Source organism: Cetorhinus maximus, chromosome 15 (assembly GCF_964194155.1).
Source record: "Cetorhinus maximus chromosome 15, sCetMax3.hap1.1, whole genome shotgun sequence".
In the NCBI taxonomy this organism is placed as follows: Eukaryota; Metazoa; Chordata; class Chondrichthyes; order Lamniformes; family Cetorhinidae; genus Cetorhinus; species Cetorhinus maximus.
This window is the reverse complement of record NC_135893.1, coordinates 95,458,625-95,478,585: the sequence shown is the minus strand read 5'-3', so window position 1 is coordinate 95,478,585 and position 19,961 is coordinate 95,458,625. Positions and strand designations below refer to the sequence as shown.

Here is a 19,961-nt window from a genome sequence, read left to right as displayed (position 1 = left end):
TCTCCCACTTTACCCCTATATTGCCAGACCCTGATACTACACCTTGCTGCCACTCATCATGCAAGCCCTAACTAGATCATTCAAGTGCTTCAGTCATTGCACCCATGTTCGTGCCTCGATCTCTTGGCTGCTCACTACTTTGGCCACCTCCAGTCAGGTCACCTTTGTGAGGTTGGTTGACTGTTTCCACTCATCCTCTCAGGATAATAACCCCTCCCCTTTTCTGCACTGCTGGCAGGAACATCTCCAGGAAGGTGCCAATGAAGGATGTAGAGACACTTCCTTGTACTCAGCTGTGCCCCCCTCTTCCCCACCCCTCTTTCTCTATCACTCTTCTCTCCTCTCCCCCCGCCCCCCCCTACCAAGCAAAACAGGCCGTCTTCTACTGCACCCCTTCTGCAGCCTTCTCTATGCAGCCAATGTGAAGGCTGCACTGTAGCCTGGCCTTTAATGGGCCTTGTATCACAAGATCCAATCACGAGACCCCTGCAAAAATCCCCCCATAAGGGTGACTTAGAAATGATCCCGGGGCTCGCGATCTCAAGCCTATTTGCAAAATCCATTGTTCTTTCATCCACACCAATCATCCATCATCTCTGACTGAGGGTTACAATTGGTGAAGAATTAGAAGTTTTACCAGCCTATGCCTGTTAGAAGTGTTTGGGACCATGCAAGCTCATATCATGTATGTCATTTACTGCCACTAGACAAAGGAGGCTACAGCCTTAATTTTGATTAGATATGGATTTATTATACCAAAGCCTCGAAGTAAGTGTCTGAGACAATGCTGTGGTATAATTCTAAACTGTAAACTAGAATGAGGAAAACATAATGCTATCTGTTTTGAGTTGTTTTCAGTAAACCATGCTTATAAACAAGTTTTGTTTGATTCAAAAATTTTTAATGTTGTAGCAGTTGCCTCTGCAATACTGAGCTGTTCAAAAGCAATGCCGAACATACTTTCTATTTCAGCATTTTGCCATTCTGTAGCACTGTTACGCAACTTCTAGCAAAAGCGCCGTACCTTCACTCTGAAAGCGCTGCTGCATGTGAAGTTGTGTGCTCAAACCCATGCTTCATCACTTCATAATGCATCACTTGAGAACCAGCAGTTAGTGTACTTTTACTTAGGAAAAGTAGTGAGCCTGTTCTGTGTTATCTTGATTATGGTGTAATATTGCTAGCTAGGAGAATAAATTATTATAAGTAATCCGTCATGCTCACCATAACAATCATCTACTTGCATTTTGAAGCATTGTACAGTCAAAATCTGTCATGTGCACCTGATTGACTCTAAAAACAGCGAATCACTAAGCTTAGGCGTCCTCTATTAACCTACTTACCTGACCAATGTACTCTGACCCCAGATTGTATCTGTTTACTCCCTAACTATCGTGCATGGGGGAGTTGTGGATTAGATTTGTGACCTGTTTAATTGGACTTTGTCTCTTTTGAGGGACAGGCCTAGCCAGACAGTTCTCAATGCAACACCTTAATGCCACTGGGGAGCACTTCAGTTATAAACTGCGTATCCTCTGACATACTGGAAACAAAATAATAGGAGACCAGTATTTCTACATTTAGCTATATTAGTACCTGCAATAATATATAGTGCACCATGAATCTATGTCATCTGTGGATCTAAAACCATCTGCTAGTGCAGAGATATTAAAGTGTATGGTGTCAGTGAAGATAATGTTTATGCAACATGAAGCAAACTTTTGGGATCAATGTAGTTTAGCAAACCAAACTTTGTTTCCCCTCATAGATGATTGAATTGAGTGATAATGACAACCCATGGACAATATTTCTAGAAACAGTAGATCCAGAGTTGGCCGCCAGTGGAGCAACGTTGCCCAAATTTGATAAAGATCGTAAGTCCACATTAACAATGTACTGTTGTCAATTAATGATTATATGATTTATGCAGTAGTTATGTTTCAGTTCATAATTACTTTTATACCTTTTTGAGGACATGCCTTTAAACAATTAAGTTAAAACATTCCGTAATTGCATGTCAGTAATAAAGATGCTGATTGCAAAAGTACAGTACAGTAATGCTGTGGCTTTTTCTTCAGATGATGTAATGTTATTTTTGAAGATGTACGATCCCAAAACTCGGAGCTTGAATTACTGTGGACATATCTACACCCCTATATCGTGTAAAATACGTAAGTTGAGAACTGAATGCAGATACCAATTTGTACAAGAATTCCAAAGAATTAACTGTTGCATTTATTGTGTGCAGGTGATTTACTGCCAATCATGTGTGAGAGAGCAGGGTTTCCGCAAGGAACTAACCTTATCCTCTATGAGGTATGAAAACACGTGATGTCCATGTTTATCTTGTAAAACATAAATGTAATATCTTTAAAATATAGCATTGACTTAAAATCTGACTTCAAATAGAGTTTCTTTGGTGAAGTGTAAATTTTAAAAATTGGAACTATTATTTCGTCAAACATCCGACCATTCAAGGCCATGTTGTTTCAGGATGCACCGAAAAACCATTTCCAACACTGAACCACCAGTACGTTAAAGGCCTCTGGTATTGTGAGGATGAGTGTTCATCCAAGTCACAAAGATTCAGGATCACTTATGATTCATGATGTTATGGTCAAAGCTAATTGTAATGCAGGGCAGCAGGACAATTTATGATGGAGCTTGTGTAAATGATCCAGAATCCTCTTGTATAGAAAGGCCCCCCTTTTAACACACAGTGTGCTTGGGATGGGAATGTGGGCAAGATTTTTTTTTAATCAGTTGAATGTTGGATAGACTTAGTTTTAAAATGTTCAGGAAGAATGTCAATTGCGTTAGGATCTTGCTCAGATCAATGTGATCTAGCAGCAGTTAGGTCATTTAGTTGACAGTTATTGTGCTTTTATAGTTATTGCAACAAACAAACATCAGTTAATTTGTTCAAATGTCTACTTGAGTTGATTATAAAACTCTCTTCACTTTAGGAAGTAAAACCCAATTTAACTGAGAGAATTCAGGATTATGAAGTGTCCCTTGATAAAGCACTTGACGAGCTCATGGATGGCGATATTATAGTATTTCAGAAGTAAGTAATGCTTTAGCAGCAAATTATGGATCTCAACTCACCAGTGTGTCATTTTGATGTCCTGATATGCACCTTTCTAGTTTGTGTTGGAAAAACGTAGTTGTAAAATTCCAGAACTGTACAGTGCTGGTATTACATTACCTATGGTGGGGGAGGAGGGGGTGGAAATGTGTTATTTTTACATATGTACAGCCAAAGTAATAACTATGGACCTCATTTTAACTCTGCCAAGATACATCAGACGTTCATCAGGAGCAATTTTATTCCAGAATAAGAAAGCAGACCCTCAGTGAAAGACTGGAACCGGACATCCCATGACATTTTAATTGGCCCTTCTCCTTGTAAAACTGATACAATGGAAATCTTACAATTCTGTCATGATTGTCATCCTCATAGGTGCTAAAATCCTTCAACGATATAGATGGCCCATAATACACCAGCCATGAAACATTCTTAAAGTAATTACCATTGTGTCACTGGTATTAATTTTGAAAGACACGTAAAATGTTCCTATGTAGCACATGGTTTCCTTAATTACAGAAAGCATGTTGCCAATGGAGCAGCATAGAAAATAGGAGCAGGAGTAGGCCATTCGGCCCTTCGAGCCTGCCCCGCCATTCATTATGATCATGGCAAATCATCCAACTCAATAGCCTGCTCCCACTTTCTCCCCATATCCTTTGATCCCTTTTGCCCCAAGAGCTATATTTAACCCCTTCTTGAAAACATACAATGTTTTGGCCTCAACTACTTTCTGTGGTAGCGAATTCCACAGGCTCACCACTCTGGGTGAAGAAATTTCTCCTCATCTCAGTCCGAAATGGTCTACCCTGTATCCTCAGACTGTGGCCCCTGGTCCTGGACTCCCCCACCATTGGGAACATCCTTCCTGCATCTACCCTGTCTAGCCCTGTTAGAATTTTATAGGTTTCTATGAGATCCCCCCTCATTCTTATGAACTCCAGCGAATGTAATCCTAACCGATGCAATCTCTTCTCATATGTCAGTCCCGCCATCCCATGAATCAGCCTGGTAAACCTTCGCTGCACTCCCTCTATAGTAAGAGCATCCTTCCTCAGATAAGGAGACCAAAACACTATATTCCAGGTGTGGTCTCACCAAGGCCCTGTATAACTGCAGCAAGGCATCCCTGCTCCTGAAGCAGAGTTGTGTGGGTCCATGTTATGTCATTGCATGACAACTCTGCCCATTTAGTTCTGGAAAATAACTCGAGACAATTTTGTTAGTTTTATTTTATGTTTAAACTGTGCCCTTTGTCATGCCAGTTTTCCTATCCCCTTCCATGATGATATTGCCACTTGATGGGGTAAGATGCCACCGGTGCCAACAGTCTGTTAATATAACTGTGTTACCCAAATAGCCCACTGTTTGGACAGTTATTCAACAGTGGAAGGTGTCCGACTAAGCCAGATTTTGTCCTCTGTCAAAGTCCACATAGGTGCACTTTCCAGCAAAAGTTAATGAATGGTATTTGGTATGGGATTACTCCTTCCTAACTAGCTAACTAACCCACGATCCCTGAAGTTAATTGTAGGGTCCCAGCTCCTGTCCCACTGTAATCCACTAATTTAGGTATGAACCAGGAATTCAACCTGGGACTTTATGATCTTTTTAACTTGCTATTGACACTAAGTTGTTTATATAACAACTGGGGCCAGTGGTCTATATAATTGTGGTTTGAGCTGGGGAAAGCACCTAGAGATCTGCAATGAGTGCTACATTTCTACAAAAACTTAACGTTCTAGTTAAAGTTTGCAGTGATGCTGCCTACAGTTTGGTTTTCTTTTTAGTGAGTATTTTTCAAAAATTGAAAACTCAACTGTAAACAGTGACACTGGATGCTTGTAACTATTTTTTTCCAATCTGGTGGCTGAAAGCATATTCCACCTTATTTTTCCAGCATTTTGCAGGTATCAAAATATGCTACCCCAGCTCAAAATGTAATCCATCCTGCAGACGCACAAAACACCAGTGTGAGTTACTGCTCATTTGTGACAGGCTCCAGACCACAGCTTGCTTCCACATTGGGTAATGAAATTGCCTAGTCTTTGCATGTTTCTCCTTACTATATGTACTATTCAATGCTGGAGGGAGAAATGGAAACCAGAAAACTTGCTAGTGGGTCGAGCTCTAGTACTGTTGTTGGTAGAGGTACACTGGACTGTCACGTAGCCTCCAATGTTACTTAATTTCCTCAAATTTAACTATAACATTTAAAACAATCAGTAGTATTGAATTTGAAACTTGGTTAACATAGTGAATCGCAGTGTTGGGTCCTTCTATTAAAATCTTGCATGCTTGTGAGAGCATTAGAAATAGGACCAGGAGTAGACCATTTGGCACCTTGAGCCTACTCTGCCTTTCAGTACAATCGTGGCTAATCTTCTACCTCAAACTCAACTTTTCTTGCCCACTTCCCATATGCCATACTTACTTGAGATATCATTAATCTATTGATCTCAGCCTTGAATATACTCAATGGAGCATCCATAACCCTCTGGTAATTGGCCAATAACTTTACTAGTCTGAATACATGACTGCATGCAGGAGATCAGTACATGGAGTTTGCGAATGTTGCGTGAGCTAGTTCTCCCACATGTCAATATGCTTGCAAGAAATTATCTCCACCTCCTTTTTGTGTTTAATGCACAACTAATGTGTCTGTAGTTCAGTTACTTCCACAATATGGGATATCATCTTCACACTTCAATGTATTTTCTTGAAACATGGTACACTTATCTATGGGTCTTTTATTTCTTTACTGCACATCACCCTCCATCTTTTTCTTATGTTGAAAGCAGTTAGTGACTCAGCAGGCTTGTGTTTCAGGCAATGATTGCCAGTTTGTTGTTCACCTGTGGGGCATCACAGTTCAGTGGTGATACCCTACATGATGATCCCAGTAGTCAAAATTGGTCTGCTGCCACTTCACAACTTCTATCCCAGCACAGAAGCTCTGAGGACTGTTGTAGCAGCCAGAATCTACCTTGCCTTCCTCAATGGGATAGATCTATGAAATATTCCATAGTTTTTCTTGCCTGGTATTGTTTTTGCTTTTAAATGTCCTCAGTCCATCTCTGCTTTATCTCTAGTTCTCTCTCCACCACCCCCCCAATATCCCTCTTCCTCTGTCGAGTTGACCCATCTGTCCTTGTTGAAAACCAAAGTAAACTCATGCTCTATCTCCAAACTCCCTTTCCAGTCCAAAGTCGTTGTGTGTTCTTACTTTCTGTATGCCTGCCCATCTTTCCCAGAGCTTCAAGCTTGAAACCTTCCAGTCAGGTTTTTCTCCCACTTCCAAAGGTGTACCAAAGGTGAATTCCCTTTCCATTATTTTCAGCTTGTCTGAAGCTTTTGGCAGAGTTGACCACACCATTCTTCTCCAATGTCTCTCCATCATCTAGCTGGGTGGGACTGCACTCACTTGGTTCAATTCTTATCTATCCAGTTAGAGCCAGCAAATCACCTGCAATGGCTTCCCTGCCTGCTCTCGGAGGACTGTCACTTCTGGTGTCCTGTCCTGGTACCTCCTAAGAACCTAGCCTTGCCTCCTCCCACCCCCTGCAGTTTCTCATCGAGCTTCACAGCGACATCATCCAAAAAGTCGTTTTCCACATGCTCAGTGATGACACCCAGTTCTACCTTATGCCACTGCTCTTGATACCTACACTGTTCATAAATTATCAGACTGCTTGTCCAGCATCCATACTGATTAAGCAGAAATTTCCTTCAACTAAATATTAGGAAGACTAAAACCATTTGCCTTCGGTCCCTGCCACAAACTCTGTTTCTTAGCTCGTGACTTCATCCCTCTCCTTGGCAACAGTGTTGAGGCAGAAACATCTGTTTGCAACCCTGGTGTGACATTTGACCTTGAGATGAGCTTCTGACCACTTCTGCGCCAATTCTAAAACCACTTATTTCTGCCACCTTAACATTGCCCGACTCAGCTCCTCAACTGTTTTGCTGCTAAAACCACTTCTATGCTTTTGTTACCTCTAGACTTAATTATTTCAATGCACTCATAGTTAGCCTTTCGCAATTTGCCCTCTAAACTTAGGCCGCAGAATTGTGGATGACCCTGTCCTACTTAAACCAAATCGTGTTACCCAGCATCCTTTGCTCGTTGACCTGCGTTGTCCTCTGGTTAAGCAACGTCTCAATTCTAAAATTCTTTCGACCTCATCTTCAAACCTCTCCCCGTTTATCTCTATAATCTTCTCCAGCCATACAACCTTCTTGAATATCTGCGCTCCCTGAATAATTCTGGCTGTATGAGCAACCCAGAGTTTAATCATGCCACCATTGATGGCCATGCCTTCAGATGCCAAGGCCCTAAGCTCTAGAATTCCCTTCCTAAACTTCTCTGCCACTTTCCTCATTTTAAGACTCCTTAAAACCTCTTTCATGTGACCTAACATCTCCTTATGTGGCGTGGTGTCAAATTTTGTTTGATAACACTCCTGATAAATGACCTGGGATGTTTTACTACATAAAAGGTGTTCCATAAATGCAAATTGGAAATTCCATAATAAAAGGAATAGATTGTACATGTAATCGATTGATGTTGACTTATACATGTTTGCAACCAGTTTATTAACTCCACTTTTCATACAGTAGGTGTGGTGCCCATTTGTGTTCTTGGCATATCTTTAATTATAAACATTATTACAGCCAGCAGAGATAGGGAAAGAGGGACTCAATCATTATAAGGCATTATCAATTTGTTTCCAGCTGAACAAAAACACACGGCTGAAACATTACTGTTAACAAGTTAGAATTTGCTATCTATTCTTTACTTCCTATCCAAAGATACCTATATAATGTGCAGAAATTAATTTTAGCCAGTGATATGTATTTGGTTACTAGTATTGGGACTCTGATCTCCATATAACGATGCAAAAATGGCCTTTTTCCGTTTCATGTGGCTGGGTAGGCCTGAACATGGATTGGAAAGTCCAAATAACGCGTTTGAAATAATTCTGATGGTTCACATTGCATGCACTTCAATAATGTTTGAGCACAATGACCTTGATTTTTCACACTCAATATTAAGTGAATGCAGTACCCTTAATGGTAAAATTGTAAAACCTAAGCCAAATCTACAATTATGGTTTCACAAACAATGCAAATTTTTGTGACTGTGTGGCACAGATGCTGAAACTTTGTTTTGAAAATGTTAGCATACATCTTGGAGCAGAAGTCACCTTTGGACAGCTAAAGTCACTAATTCTTTTCTGACTGGTTTTCAGGGATGATCCAGAAAATGACTCGAGTGAGTTACCAACTGCAAAAGATTATTTCCGAGATCTGTACCATCGCGTTGATGTCATCTTTTGCGACAAGACTATTCCCAATGACCCGGGCTTTGTGGTCACTCTGTCTAATAGAATGAACTACTTCCAGGTACGAGAGCTTTGACAGCAGTTCACTTGTGAGGATTAAACAGTAGGTGTATTTAAAAATTAGACTCCTTATCTCAATGTGACTAATGTGGGCATATTGAACCAGAACTGAAAAGTGGAGTAATGCTCATTGAGTTAGCAATTCATTTTAATGTGTAGAGTTTTTTTTAAAAATGTATATATGGCTCATATATGATGTAAGTTGTAGATTTTCTAAATCACTTTTATTGTTGCAACTTTTGCAAATAATGCAACTCTATTGCTTCAACAATAGCATATTTGCTTCAGTAAAAGTTGATTTTTGGTGGTGGCCATAATGGTTGTGTTAAGTGACTCGTCAGTTTCTTTTAGTTATACACACATCATTAATGACAGCTTGCACTTATAACGCACCTTTAGCGTAGTTAAAAAGTCCCAGGGCACTTGGGGAGGGTTATCAAGCAAAATTTTAACTCCCTGCCCCCCCCCCCACACTAGGGCAGGTTGAAGTGGTAAGTTTTAAGGAGCACCTTGAAGCGAAAGAGGTTTAGGGAGAGAATTCCAGAGCTTCAGCAACTGAATGTGCAGCTGCTGGTGGGGGTGTGGTTAAAATTTGTAACATGCACAAGAGGGCAGAATTGGAAGAGTATAGAGATTGTGGGGGTGACTGATGGGAGTTCTATGGGGAATGTGAAAACGATGATAAGACTTGTTAACTCAGTGTTCTCAGACTGGGTGCCGGGAGCACGGGTAATGGATGAACGGGACTTGGTGTAAGTTGTGACATGGGGAGCAGAGTTTTAGATGCGTTCAAGTTTATGGGGGTGGAAGATGGGAGGCTGTCCAGGAGAGCATTGGAATAGCCAAGTTTAGTAATAAGATTATGGATGAGGATTTTTTAGCAACAAGATATGCTGAGGCAGGGGCAGAGTCAAGTCAAGTTATGGAGGTGGGAGTAGAAGACTTTGGCAGTGGAGCGAATATGGGGGTTGGAAGCTAATCTTGGGAGTCAAACAGGATGCCAAGGTAGCAATCGGCCTCACTGTGGCCAGGAAGAGTGGCGGAGTTTGATGGCAATCCCGTCCTATCTCTTCAACTTCAAAATGTGACGTTACACATATTCCAAAATTATGAAATGAAGCTAATGTAGCCCAGTCAGTTGAAAGTTTAAAGAAGATACAAGACTGTGCTAAAAACGTTCTTGCAAAGACTTGTTTTGGCCTTGAGAGTTTGGCCTTTAGCCTTACTGTACAATTTTAGGTTTGTTTGAATATCATATTTTGAAACCTTACGAAACAGCAATGAGACATTGAGTATAGATAATTGATTGTATTAACTTGCCCTTTTAATTTATTTTGGCATTTTCTTAATAGGGCCACTATAACAAACATTTAAAAGTTACAAATCCTAAAATTTCTGAATCGTGCAACAAATTTTGATTACAAAATGATTTGGAATAGAAAATTTATTCTATATAGCGTTCCATGATGAAAGTACCCCAACTACAGTGCTGGGGACACTTTTTTTGCATTGTCCATTTGTAATGAGTCTCCACTAAAAACAGGCAGTTTGAAATTCTGATTTTTCTTCTTGGTAGGTTGCCAAGACGGTAGCACAGCGACTAAACACTGACCCAATGTTGCTTCAGTTCTTCAAGTCTCAAGGGTAAGACTGCGTAACATCACAATTTAAATTTCTTTCTCAGAAAACTTTTATCAGTGGCTATATTTATTTTCCTAACTTTCATACACAGTAGTGAATCCTTAGTAATTTTAGTTGTTTTCTCATTCTTAGCCATAGTAGCTATTATGTGGGATAATGAATCCTTTGTTTGAAATCAGCTATTTTCTGGTAATTAATCTCAATCTCACATGCCAATTTCAAATGTAGGTCCTATGTCATCAGTCCGTTAGAGCTGCAAGTTAATGAACTAAGTAAAATAAAATCTTGAACACAATTAACAGGTTGGAAACCTGTGCAGTGCAAATGATTAAATCTGCTGCAGCAGTATCACCAGTATGCTCATGATTTAGTCTTTGTGAGACCATTCAGCGCGCAAACATATATTTTTGTAAGAAGCTGATATTGTTCAGTCGAACATGAATACAGCCTGAACTGTTTGGATCAGATTTGTCTTTCTGTTGACTGGTAAAGTTCCTTCATGTGTGAAGTAAGTTGGGTCAACCGTGATCTATTTCCGAGCACACAAGCATCCGTTTTGGAGAATTGGCCATAATTCAGCACAAATTGACATTTAATTTTATAGCTTTACCAAGATAACGCAGCTAATGCATGAAATGGAAGAAAAGGCTGCTTTGTGGACATATTCCAAAGATGGTTGTCAAACACACATGATGGGATAGAAGGGGTTTCTGAAATATTTTTGCTGTACTTAATCTGGAGTGCCTGATTGTTATGTAAGGTGCTCAAGTTAAATTGTAAATCTATTCTGTTTTGTAAGGAAGCTTGTAAACTCATTATTTGCTAGTGTTCGTAGTTGTAAATCATTTTGGAGGTTTATTCGAATTTGATTTAGGACAAATATTGGGAATTGGTGTACACTTAAAAAGGTTGTGTGTTTGCAGATGTGATGGACAACTTGATCAAAAAGGCAGAGATTTATTTTTAAGCTGATTCAAAGATTTGTTTTCAAGACCTGACCCTCAAATACATGGAACTTGTATCAAACCCTTTTGCAAAAGGAATCTAAGGGAGCTTCTTATTTGCCAGCGACGTGATTTTAAAGGGGTGGGCAGTGAGAGTGGGATTAAAGCTGTAAATTTAGTATACAAAACAAAAATAAGATTATTTCCCACCTTTACCTGTGCCTAAGCATTGGATGTAGTTTACGTGTCAGTTTTTGTTTCATTTGCAATCTGTGACTTTTAAAAATATTCATTTGACATTGATGTAGTGCTCTTAAAATTGCCAAAAATTAAAGAATTTTATTGTTAAAAGTTACAGGGATGGGCCGGGTAATCCTCTTAGGCATAATTATGAAGGCACACTTAGAGATCTGCTGCAGTTCTTCAAGCCAAGGCAACCAAAGAAACTCTATTATCAGCAAGTAAGTATGTTTGTACTCAACCTCTGCTACATGTGGAAAGGACTTGAGGTAATTTGATAGATAAAGCTTATAATTTGCAAGCCTAAGTATATTTACTTGCATCTATTCTGAAATTAACCTATTCCTGTTGTATTCCAAAGCTGTCAAATTTTTGATAGCCTTGTGCATTACTTCTAATTTTGTTTTACTGAGTACTGTCAACTTGTGGAATAACTTAATCTTCAAGCTTATGGAGTTAGTGGCAATTTTGCCTTCTGTTCTTAGTTGTAAATCATTGTGGAGTTTTATTCGAATTTGATTTAGGACAGGACTTAAAAAGGTTGTGTGTTTGCAGGTGTGATGGGCAACTTGATCAAAAAGGCAGAGATTTATTTTTAAGCTGATTCGAAGATTTGTTTTAAAGACCTGACCCTCAAATATATTGGAACTTTTATCAAACCCTTTTGCAAAAGGAACCTGGTTCCTTTTCTGGCTCTGTCAGTCTAGAAAAATTGCTGCACCTCCATTTAAATATTTGAAGCTTACTTGGCATTTTTATTGTGGGTGCATCTCTGGCTGGCCTGGAAATTGAAAGCAAGAAATTTTATAAGAATCTATGTAATTGTCACCTATTCTGTGGGGGGAGGGGTGTGGAAAGCTCCCTAGACAACCTCAAAAGGTGGTGTTAGTATGTCATGGATTTGAAACAGTATAGATACCTCAATTTGAGATATTTGGGTTTATATTGCCCCTCTGCAATGGATGGGAAATGAAAACTTAAAAGTTTAAAGATCTAGCTTGGTTTCTTGGAATATTTTTAATTTGGAAATCTTAAGTAGTTGGAAAAGGTAAAATGAAACCAAGTTCAGCAGCCTAACCTCTGCATTATTTATTATGGAAAATAGATGCAATGTGAGTGACTAGCTTGTCTTTATAACCATTAGGGACTTTAAAGGCTTGTGCTGTTTACTTCGACCATAATTGCAGAGTGGTTGAGGTGAATACCAGAGAGATATTTCCAGGGAGACTGGATAAGCATATGAGGGAAAAGGGAAGAAAGGATTATTCTAATAGAGGGAGATGGTGGCTTAATGGTAACATCACTGGAATAGTGATCCAGAGGCCCAGGCTAATGCTCTGGGCACTGGATTCAAATCTCACCACAGCAGCTGATGGAATTTAAATTCAATTAATAAAATATGGAATATAAAGCTGGTGACCATGACCACTATCACCAATTGTAAAAATCCATCTGGCTTAATAATGTCCTTTAGGGAAGGAAATTTGCTGTCCTTAACCTGGTCTGGCCTACATCCCAGGAAAGAAAGAAAAGAGGAAGCTCAAGTGTAGTGTAAATGCTGACAGACTGGTTGCGCCGAATGGCCTGTTTCTGTGCTGTATTCTTTGATATTTTAAAACAACCTTAATTACAATGTGTTCCACAGTTTACACTGCAAAGACAATGCAGCAAATCTTGCTTACCTTTTTTTTTGTATATAGCTGAAAATGAAGATCACAGACTTTGAAAACAGACGGAGTTTCAAATGTATATGGCTCAACAGTAGTTATAGGGAAGAGGTGAATATCAATTTTTCTGTTGCATTGAGATTTAACAGCCAGACATTTAACAATGTTATAGAATTTAAACAGATTTAATTATAGAAAAGATCGAAATTAAAATCTTGAGTACAGCTGAGGATAAGATTCATTTTTCCCTTTTCTCGCAATCTCACACAAACACCATTATTTACCTGCATACACTTGCCAGCACGTGCATATAAAAGTCCTTTAGGGAAGGAAATCTGCTGTCCTTGGCTGGCCTACAAATGACCCCACACCCACAGCAATGTGGCTGACTCTTAAATACCTTCTGAACAAGGACAATTAAGGATGGCCTATAAATACTGGCCTAGCCAGTGACACCCACATCCCATGAACGAATAAAAATAAAAAAGTATACAGTAAGGTTTGCACCGGAGAGGAAAAATCAACAGGATGCACTTGGCAAGCTCCATCCCATGGAAGCTCAGTTGCCCTTTCTCCCTCCATTGCACGACTACATCTACAAATTGGAAACCAAAGCAATTGGCAAGTAAATTTCTGTGACCTATGTATATCTACATATGGCTCTCTGCAGGTACACAGGACCAGATACATGCATTACATTGAATTTGAATTAGATCTTGGCTATGCTTTTTTTAAAGAATATAGTCATATATGAAGTGTAGTTATAATTAGATTTTCAATGTTGACAAGGGGAAGAGTTCTCATAGGGTAAAATTAAATATTGGGAAGACTGAAACCATTGTTTTTGGTAGTAATTCAAAATTCACAACTGAGTTGGGCGCTGACATTAAGACTAATTCTAATTCACTCCTCATTACTTTAAATATTGAAGTGTACGCACATCAGTTAGAATAGTGCAGAATTTGGTTAATTTCCATGCGTCACATTTCCAGGATGAGTGCAATGTACAGTTGGCTTGCTCAAAACTTTATACTAATTCTACCTTTGACCTCTTCTGCCACCAAATCAGTGTATCAATGATGCATACAAATGACATCAGAAGAACAATTTGGTGAGAGAAAAATGTACTTGACTCTTCTCGATCTCTTCTGATCATTGCTACCATGGTTATTGGGCTAACTTGATTCCCATGGTTATACTGCCCTTGCAATCCCGTTAGTATCATTTAGAAATAAACGCAAGTGGCCACAAATCTCCCAAAGCATCAAAGACATGGCTGAGTGTACATCACACATTCCATCAGCTCCTCATCCTTGCCTTTGGCCCAAGTAAGTAATATATCCCATGCTCACCAAAAAGCAGTTTTAGTTCATTTACTGACCCCACAAGCAGCGCAGGGCATCAAGGTACACAAGTAGTAGGAACCCTCATTTCCACAGGGATCATACCTAGAAATTTGGGCACGTGACTATATACGGTTATTCCTTTTTTAATTACTTTTCAACATCCAAGTTTGTCATTACTACCAAAGTATAGCCCCAAAATACAAGTACTAGTCAACCGATTTAACTTTCATTTGAGTAATTAATTGATGAACATACTATTATACTAAGAATCTAGCTCAAAACATTCTTCACTTGTTAATATTTTGCAAGATTCTACTCGGGCTTGAAATTTTAAGTAGATCATTCAGTAAAATACCAATTTGAACAATTTACTGTATTACAGGAGATAACACTATATCCAGATAAGCATGGCTGCGTGCGTGACTTATTGGAAGAATGTAAGAAAGCTGTAGAATTGTCAGAAAAAGGTTCCAGTAAACTAAGGTAAGAATACGTGTAGTGAGTTATTCCATAGAACGTGCTTTTTTGAGAGAACTCTACTGTTAATACAGATGGTGCAGATGAGTTAGAGTCTGAGCTTGTTCCAGTATGTGGCCTTGGAAGGCATCCACATTAAGCTGTTCAGACTTTGGTGGTCTACTTTGATATAGCCGTGTCTGCAAGAACCCCAACGTGTAATGTGTCAGGATCCACCAAAAGTTGTTTTTTTGAGCTAACAATTAACATAACCTGTTTTACAAAAAATTGGATGTGCTATCTACGCATTTTAATATAAAGGTAATTACATTCTGAATCTCGTATCCCAACACATCTATTCTGTTTCAGCAAAATTAGGTGCAAGTGTGAGAGTAGTGGCACCTTCAAAAATGTCTAGATAATGCTTTTAATTTTTAACGTTGTTACCAGAGGAAAGCGATGCTTGGATGCTAAATAAGCGCATATCTTTTGGGGCACAAAGAGTGAAAGCATTTTAATTACATTCTGTCTGTGTTTTTAAGGTACTTTAAATTGCTACCATGTTCAAGCTGGTTCCACAAGTGACAATGTTTTGCATGACATTTCTGGTGCAGTTTCTGAAAACTGCCTTAAAATGTGGGATTAGAAATCTGGCAACCCATTCCTGATTAACTAGGAGGCCAGTCATCTTGGGCTGGCGCAACTCTGAGCAGTCATCTTTGGACCCTGAAACAGTCTGGATTAAATTTTAACAACTTGACTGTTTTTCGATTTTAAGCTATGATGTGTGTTTGCTTTCAGGCTACTGGAAATAGTAAGCTACAAAATAATTGGAGTCCATCAAGAAGATGAGCTGTTAGAATGCTTATCTCCAGCAACCAGCCGTACATTCAGGATAGAGGTATGTTATGTATTCGATATCAAACTATTTTGTGGAAAGCCGTAAATATTTTCTTTAAACCAACAGTTTCCAGTTAGTGTACTCATTTATTTGAATATCTTTTCAGGAGGTCCCACTAGATCAAGTTGATCTGGACAAAGAGAATGAGTTACTGATCCCAGTGGCACATTTTCACAAAGAAGTTTTTGGCACTTTTGGAATTCCATTCTTGTTGCGGATATGCCAGGTAAGGTGCCTAATTCTGTGCTCTTTGCAGAGCATTTGATTAGCACATACTTGGTTCTTTTAGCTGTTGCCTAATGCAAAGCTTTGAAGTGCAGAAATGTTGCACAAGAAGGTTTGAGAATGTTTTTGTTCTGAGATTGAGCTGAGTTCATGTGTTTTCTAAAATTTCAGAGCGAGCCCTTCAGGGAAATTATGAAGCGAATTCAGGCCATGCTAGAAGTTCAAGAGAAGGAATTTGAAAAGGTAAAAGCAGCTAATCTTGGCCATTTTCTTTTGAGTATTTTGCTTGTATTTTGCTGTTTCTTTAAACGAGCTGAGAAAACAGTAAGTACCCATTGTAGTTGGCTCGTAATCAAAGTCTGTCTTAAGACCCAGAAAATTAATATTGAACAACAGTAAGCGCAAGGACTGATTCCTGAGGTCATCCAGTATAGTGTTCACTCCTCTTGTTTGGAATCCTTTAGTATTAAAATTTATTTCTCTTTTCAAGTTCAAATTTGCAATTGTGATGATGGGTCGGCACCAATACATAAATGAAGATGAATATGAAATCAACCTGAAGGATTTTGAGCCTCAGCCCAGTAAGTAGCAACAACGTGCAAATTTGTTTTCTCACCACTGAATCAGAGGAATTGGTTTCAATTACTTAAATGGTGCTAATGAATAGATTCCTGTATTTTTTGACAAAAATGGAGATATAATTGCTTTATATATATCTATAAAAAAAAATCTAGACAGCAGTGAGGGTTACCTTTTTGTGGGAGTTTTATATACGTGACTTTTTTTGCAGAAGACTGGCCAGTTCCAGATTCTCTACAGTTAACGGGTAAGCTCTTGCGAGACTGAAGATCATAAAAATTGCATCTGTACATGTGACCTGAGTGTTTGCATGAGAATATGTCTATTGAAATTAACAGCAAAATCCATAACATAGTGCAATTCCGGACTTGACAAGTGATCCCAAACCAGGACACAGTTATGCAACTGATGTCAGGTTTTAACAACATACTTTTCATAGCATAGTAAATTGCAAGCTACTTTAGAAGAGCTTTTGTAATTAAAATATCTGACAAATCCAATTACAAAAGCAATTTCAAAATTTCAGGCATTGCCATTTTTACAGTCTTTTTTTAAAAAATGGGGGGGAAGGGTAGCTTCTGGGTAATGGGCTTCAGCTTACCCAAAACATCTGTACAAGTGGTTATAAAAAGAAATGAGAACTCAGGCCAAAAAAGCATTACTTTCCCTCCTTCCCTCCCTTTTCTTTCCTGGATATGACTACAAGATAATGAGTAATGCTAACGTTTTGAATTGTTGAGGGATCAGAAAGATGAACCATGGTACAGCATAAATCTACACTTTCCAGGAAGCATCACCGTATAACAATTGGTTGGTGCTTGGCTTGTCAATGCTGTGACTGGCCAACTCAAGATCAGTTGGTCTGGCTGTGTTTAACTAAGCAATCAAGTGACCCTATTTACAATAAATATACTTGCTCCAAATCCTCTATCTTTTCTTCCCTGATGTCAGTGTGAAAATCATGATTGAGCCAGCAGCCCTGAGCTTCAATTACTCCTGAATTCCCACCCTGAGTGTCTCTGCCTCTGCTCCTTTTGAGTTGTTACTTTAAAAATCTTCTTTCGCTAAACTTTTGTCGCCTGTCCTATCTCTTATATGGGGCTTGATGTCAAATTTTGTCTGATAACCCTTCTGTGAAGCACCTTGGTATGTTTAAAAAAAAAACAACTTTTTAAGGCCTTTAAGATAACATCCCAAGGCTGTTCACAGGAGTATTATAAAACAAATTATGACACCAGTATGTCTGACATATTACATCTGATGACCAAAAGCTTGATCAGAGGTAGGTTTTAATGAGTGTCTTCAAGGAGGAAATGGAGATAGAGGTGTAGATAATGGGGATTTTGAAAGTGCAGCTGTAATTGAATTCGGGGCAGTTTTTTTTCCCCAAGGGCTGATACAGAAGCTGGTAGGGTTGGGGCATGGAAGGGAGTTGCAGATAGTGAGTAATGCAAGGCAGTGATCAGAGCCACATCTCTTAATTGGTAGGATGGGCAAAACAAGACCATATGAGATGGCACAGTCAAGGGTGTGGCCATGAATATAGATTGGAGAGTTTACATGAAGATAGAGATTTAGAGAGGCTAAGAGGGCAGTGAACCCAGAGAATGCGATGAGTTGGGATGGAGGTTGAAATCATCAAGGATGAGAAGTTATTCGTTGCAGAGGCTGAGGGAGGAAAGCAGCGAGAAAATTTCTCACTGAAATATCCTATTGTACTTAAAAATAGAGAACCACGATTTTGAAAGAGGGGTGGAAATAGGTGAGTTACTCAGAGGAGGAGAAAGTATCAGAGGCCAGGCCAAGCGTGATCTGGTGGTCTTGGCACGGCAGGAGCCTTGTTTGCAAAGAAACAGGCATTCTGAAGGATGATGTGTCGAGGGGTGTGAAGAACTGATCTGGCAGAGTCAACAGGGTGAACAGTAGTCATTTTAAGTAGAAAAGTTTGAGACTATTTGAAAATTAGTGTTGGGTGGAACATTGGATTTTCTCTGCAGTACTGGCTGAAATGCTAGGAGTTGAAAAAAAAATTAAGGTGCCATAGCGCCTTATCCCATGGTGGGATAATATAATTATTGCATAAGTTTGTATGGGCATTTTCCATTATAAATGTGAGAGTAGGAAATTATACTGGAAAATGTTGGCAGAGGTATATTAGAAGTGAGATTTGAAACTGTGACCTACTGCAAATAAAGAAAAGTGAGCAGCATCTGCACTCCGTGAATGAATGCAGAAGAGTAAAGATCTATGTGACATTAATAGATGGTGTTTAACAAGTTGTCACTGAAGCAACAACTAATCAAACAAATTAAATGCTGAACTCTATCCCAAAGTAAGGTGGCAACATTTCAACTATAAAGAATTCTGATCAGATCACAATTTGACTGTTGTGTTCAGTTAACAGGTCAATAAGCTTTGGAGACATTACAGAGAAGAGCCATGAGACTGATCCCCAGTGTCAGATGGTTGCCTTATGAGAAAATGTTAGAAAAATACATTTATTCAGCTTTGAAAGATGGCTGAGAGGGAACCTCTTGAAGATGAATTTTTTGTTTTGATCAGCTAGGTGACTTGACCCAGAAATTTATGCCATATTTGAGTCCCCAAACCAAGATAACTGAGAAACTTGCAGTTATAACTTTGTTTACCCAATACGGAATGCACACTCCGTACAGGCAAATCACACTTGGCAGAGTCCAAACAGTTGAGATGAAGGTTGGCGCAGTTACAGTTTGGGGAAACCCCATCTTTGACAGGGGTATTACTGAAATTTAGCTAGCTACTGGTTGGGATATGATTAGCTTACAGAATGGGAAGGGAATCAGCAACCATTTGTGGCAGCAAAGCTACAGAAACTGCATTTTGATAGACACTAAGTTGTGGCAGTGTGAATTAAAATTGATTTGTACAAAATGTAACTACCAAGTACTCATGGATATCCCTCAGCTATGACAGTATAATTTGTCCAGATTGTATTTCTATTGTCTTTGCACCACAACATCTTTGGCGTTTGCTTAACTTAACAGCCTGAGAGTCACAAATTACTGACTTAGATGAAACTAATTGTTTTTGATAGCTCATTGCACATGGTTTGAAGTTGCCAGAAACACTTGCAGATAGCTGTGTGCATTGTTCTGCAAATGCTTGGTTAAAATAAATGGATTTAACCTTATGTCCACTGGATGCACCTTGCTGGGAGGTAGTCCCAGGAAATGCTGGCATAGTTGTATGTATGATTGGCAGCTTTGCTTGAATTCAGAAAGATACGTTTTTGACAACCATTGTTCCTTGGTGAATTTCAACGGCTGGAATTTGAAGGAGAAATATACAAATGTGTTCTTTGAGAAATAGGTGGAATGAAACACGTGTTTTTCCCCTCCCAAAAAAATGCACTATTGTCCAAAACCATGGAATCTGCGTCATGAAGTTTTACAAATGTTTCTTCAAATACTAGAAGCAGAATCTCTGC

The 19,961-nt window shown here is 39.1% G+C and overlaps 1 protein-coding gene across 4 annotated transcripts in view; it reads left to right on the top strand.

Annotated features, from left to right (window-relative positions):
* usp7 (ubiquitin specific peptidase 7 (herpes virus-associated)) overlaps positions 1-19,961 on the top strand; it is an 85,845-nt gene that overhangs the window by 64,136 nt on the left and 1,748 nt on the right. The window contains exons 18-31 of one of the 4 annotated variants that reach the window (XM_078559020.1): positions 1,769-1,874; positions 2,079-2,171; positions 2,249-2,316; positions 2,967-3,067; positions 8,341-8,494; positions 10,070-10,137; positions 11,437-11,539; positions 13,019-13,096; positions 14,714-14,814; positions 15,589-15,688; positions 15,795-15,914; positions 16,085-16,156; positions 16,404-16,494; positions 16,704-16,739. In XM_078559020.1, the coding sequence (XP_078415146.1) occupies positions 1,769-1,874; positions 2,079-2,171; positions 2,249-2,316; positions 2,967-3,067; positions 8,341-8,494; positions 10,070-10,137; positions 11,437-11,539; positions 13,019-13,096; positions 14,714-14,814; positions 15,589-15,688; positions 15,795-15,914; positions 16,085-16,156; positions 16,404-16,494; positions 16,704-16,739 (1,291 nt within the window). Of the gene's footprint in view, positions 1-1,768; positions 1,875-2,078; positions 2,172-2,248; positions 2,317-2,966; positions 3,068-8,340; positions 8,495-10,069; positions 10,138-11,430; positions 11,540-13,018; positions 13,097-14,713; positions 14,815-15,588; positions 15,689-15,794; positions 15,915-16,084; positions 16,157-16,403; positions 16,495-16,703; positions 16,740-19,961 lie in introns of all 4 variants that reach the window. The other 3 variants (XM_078559019.1, XM_078559021.1, XM_078559022.1) reach the window with 3 other exon arrangements.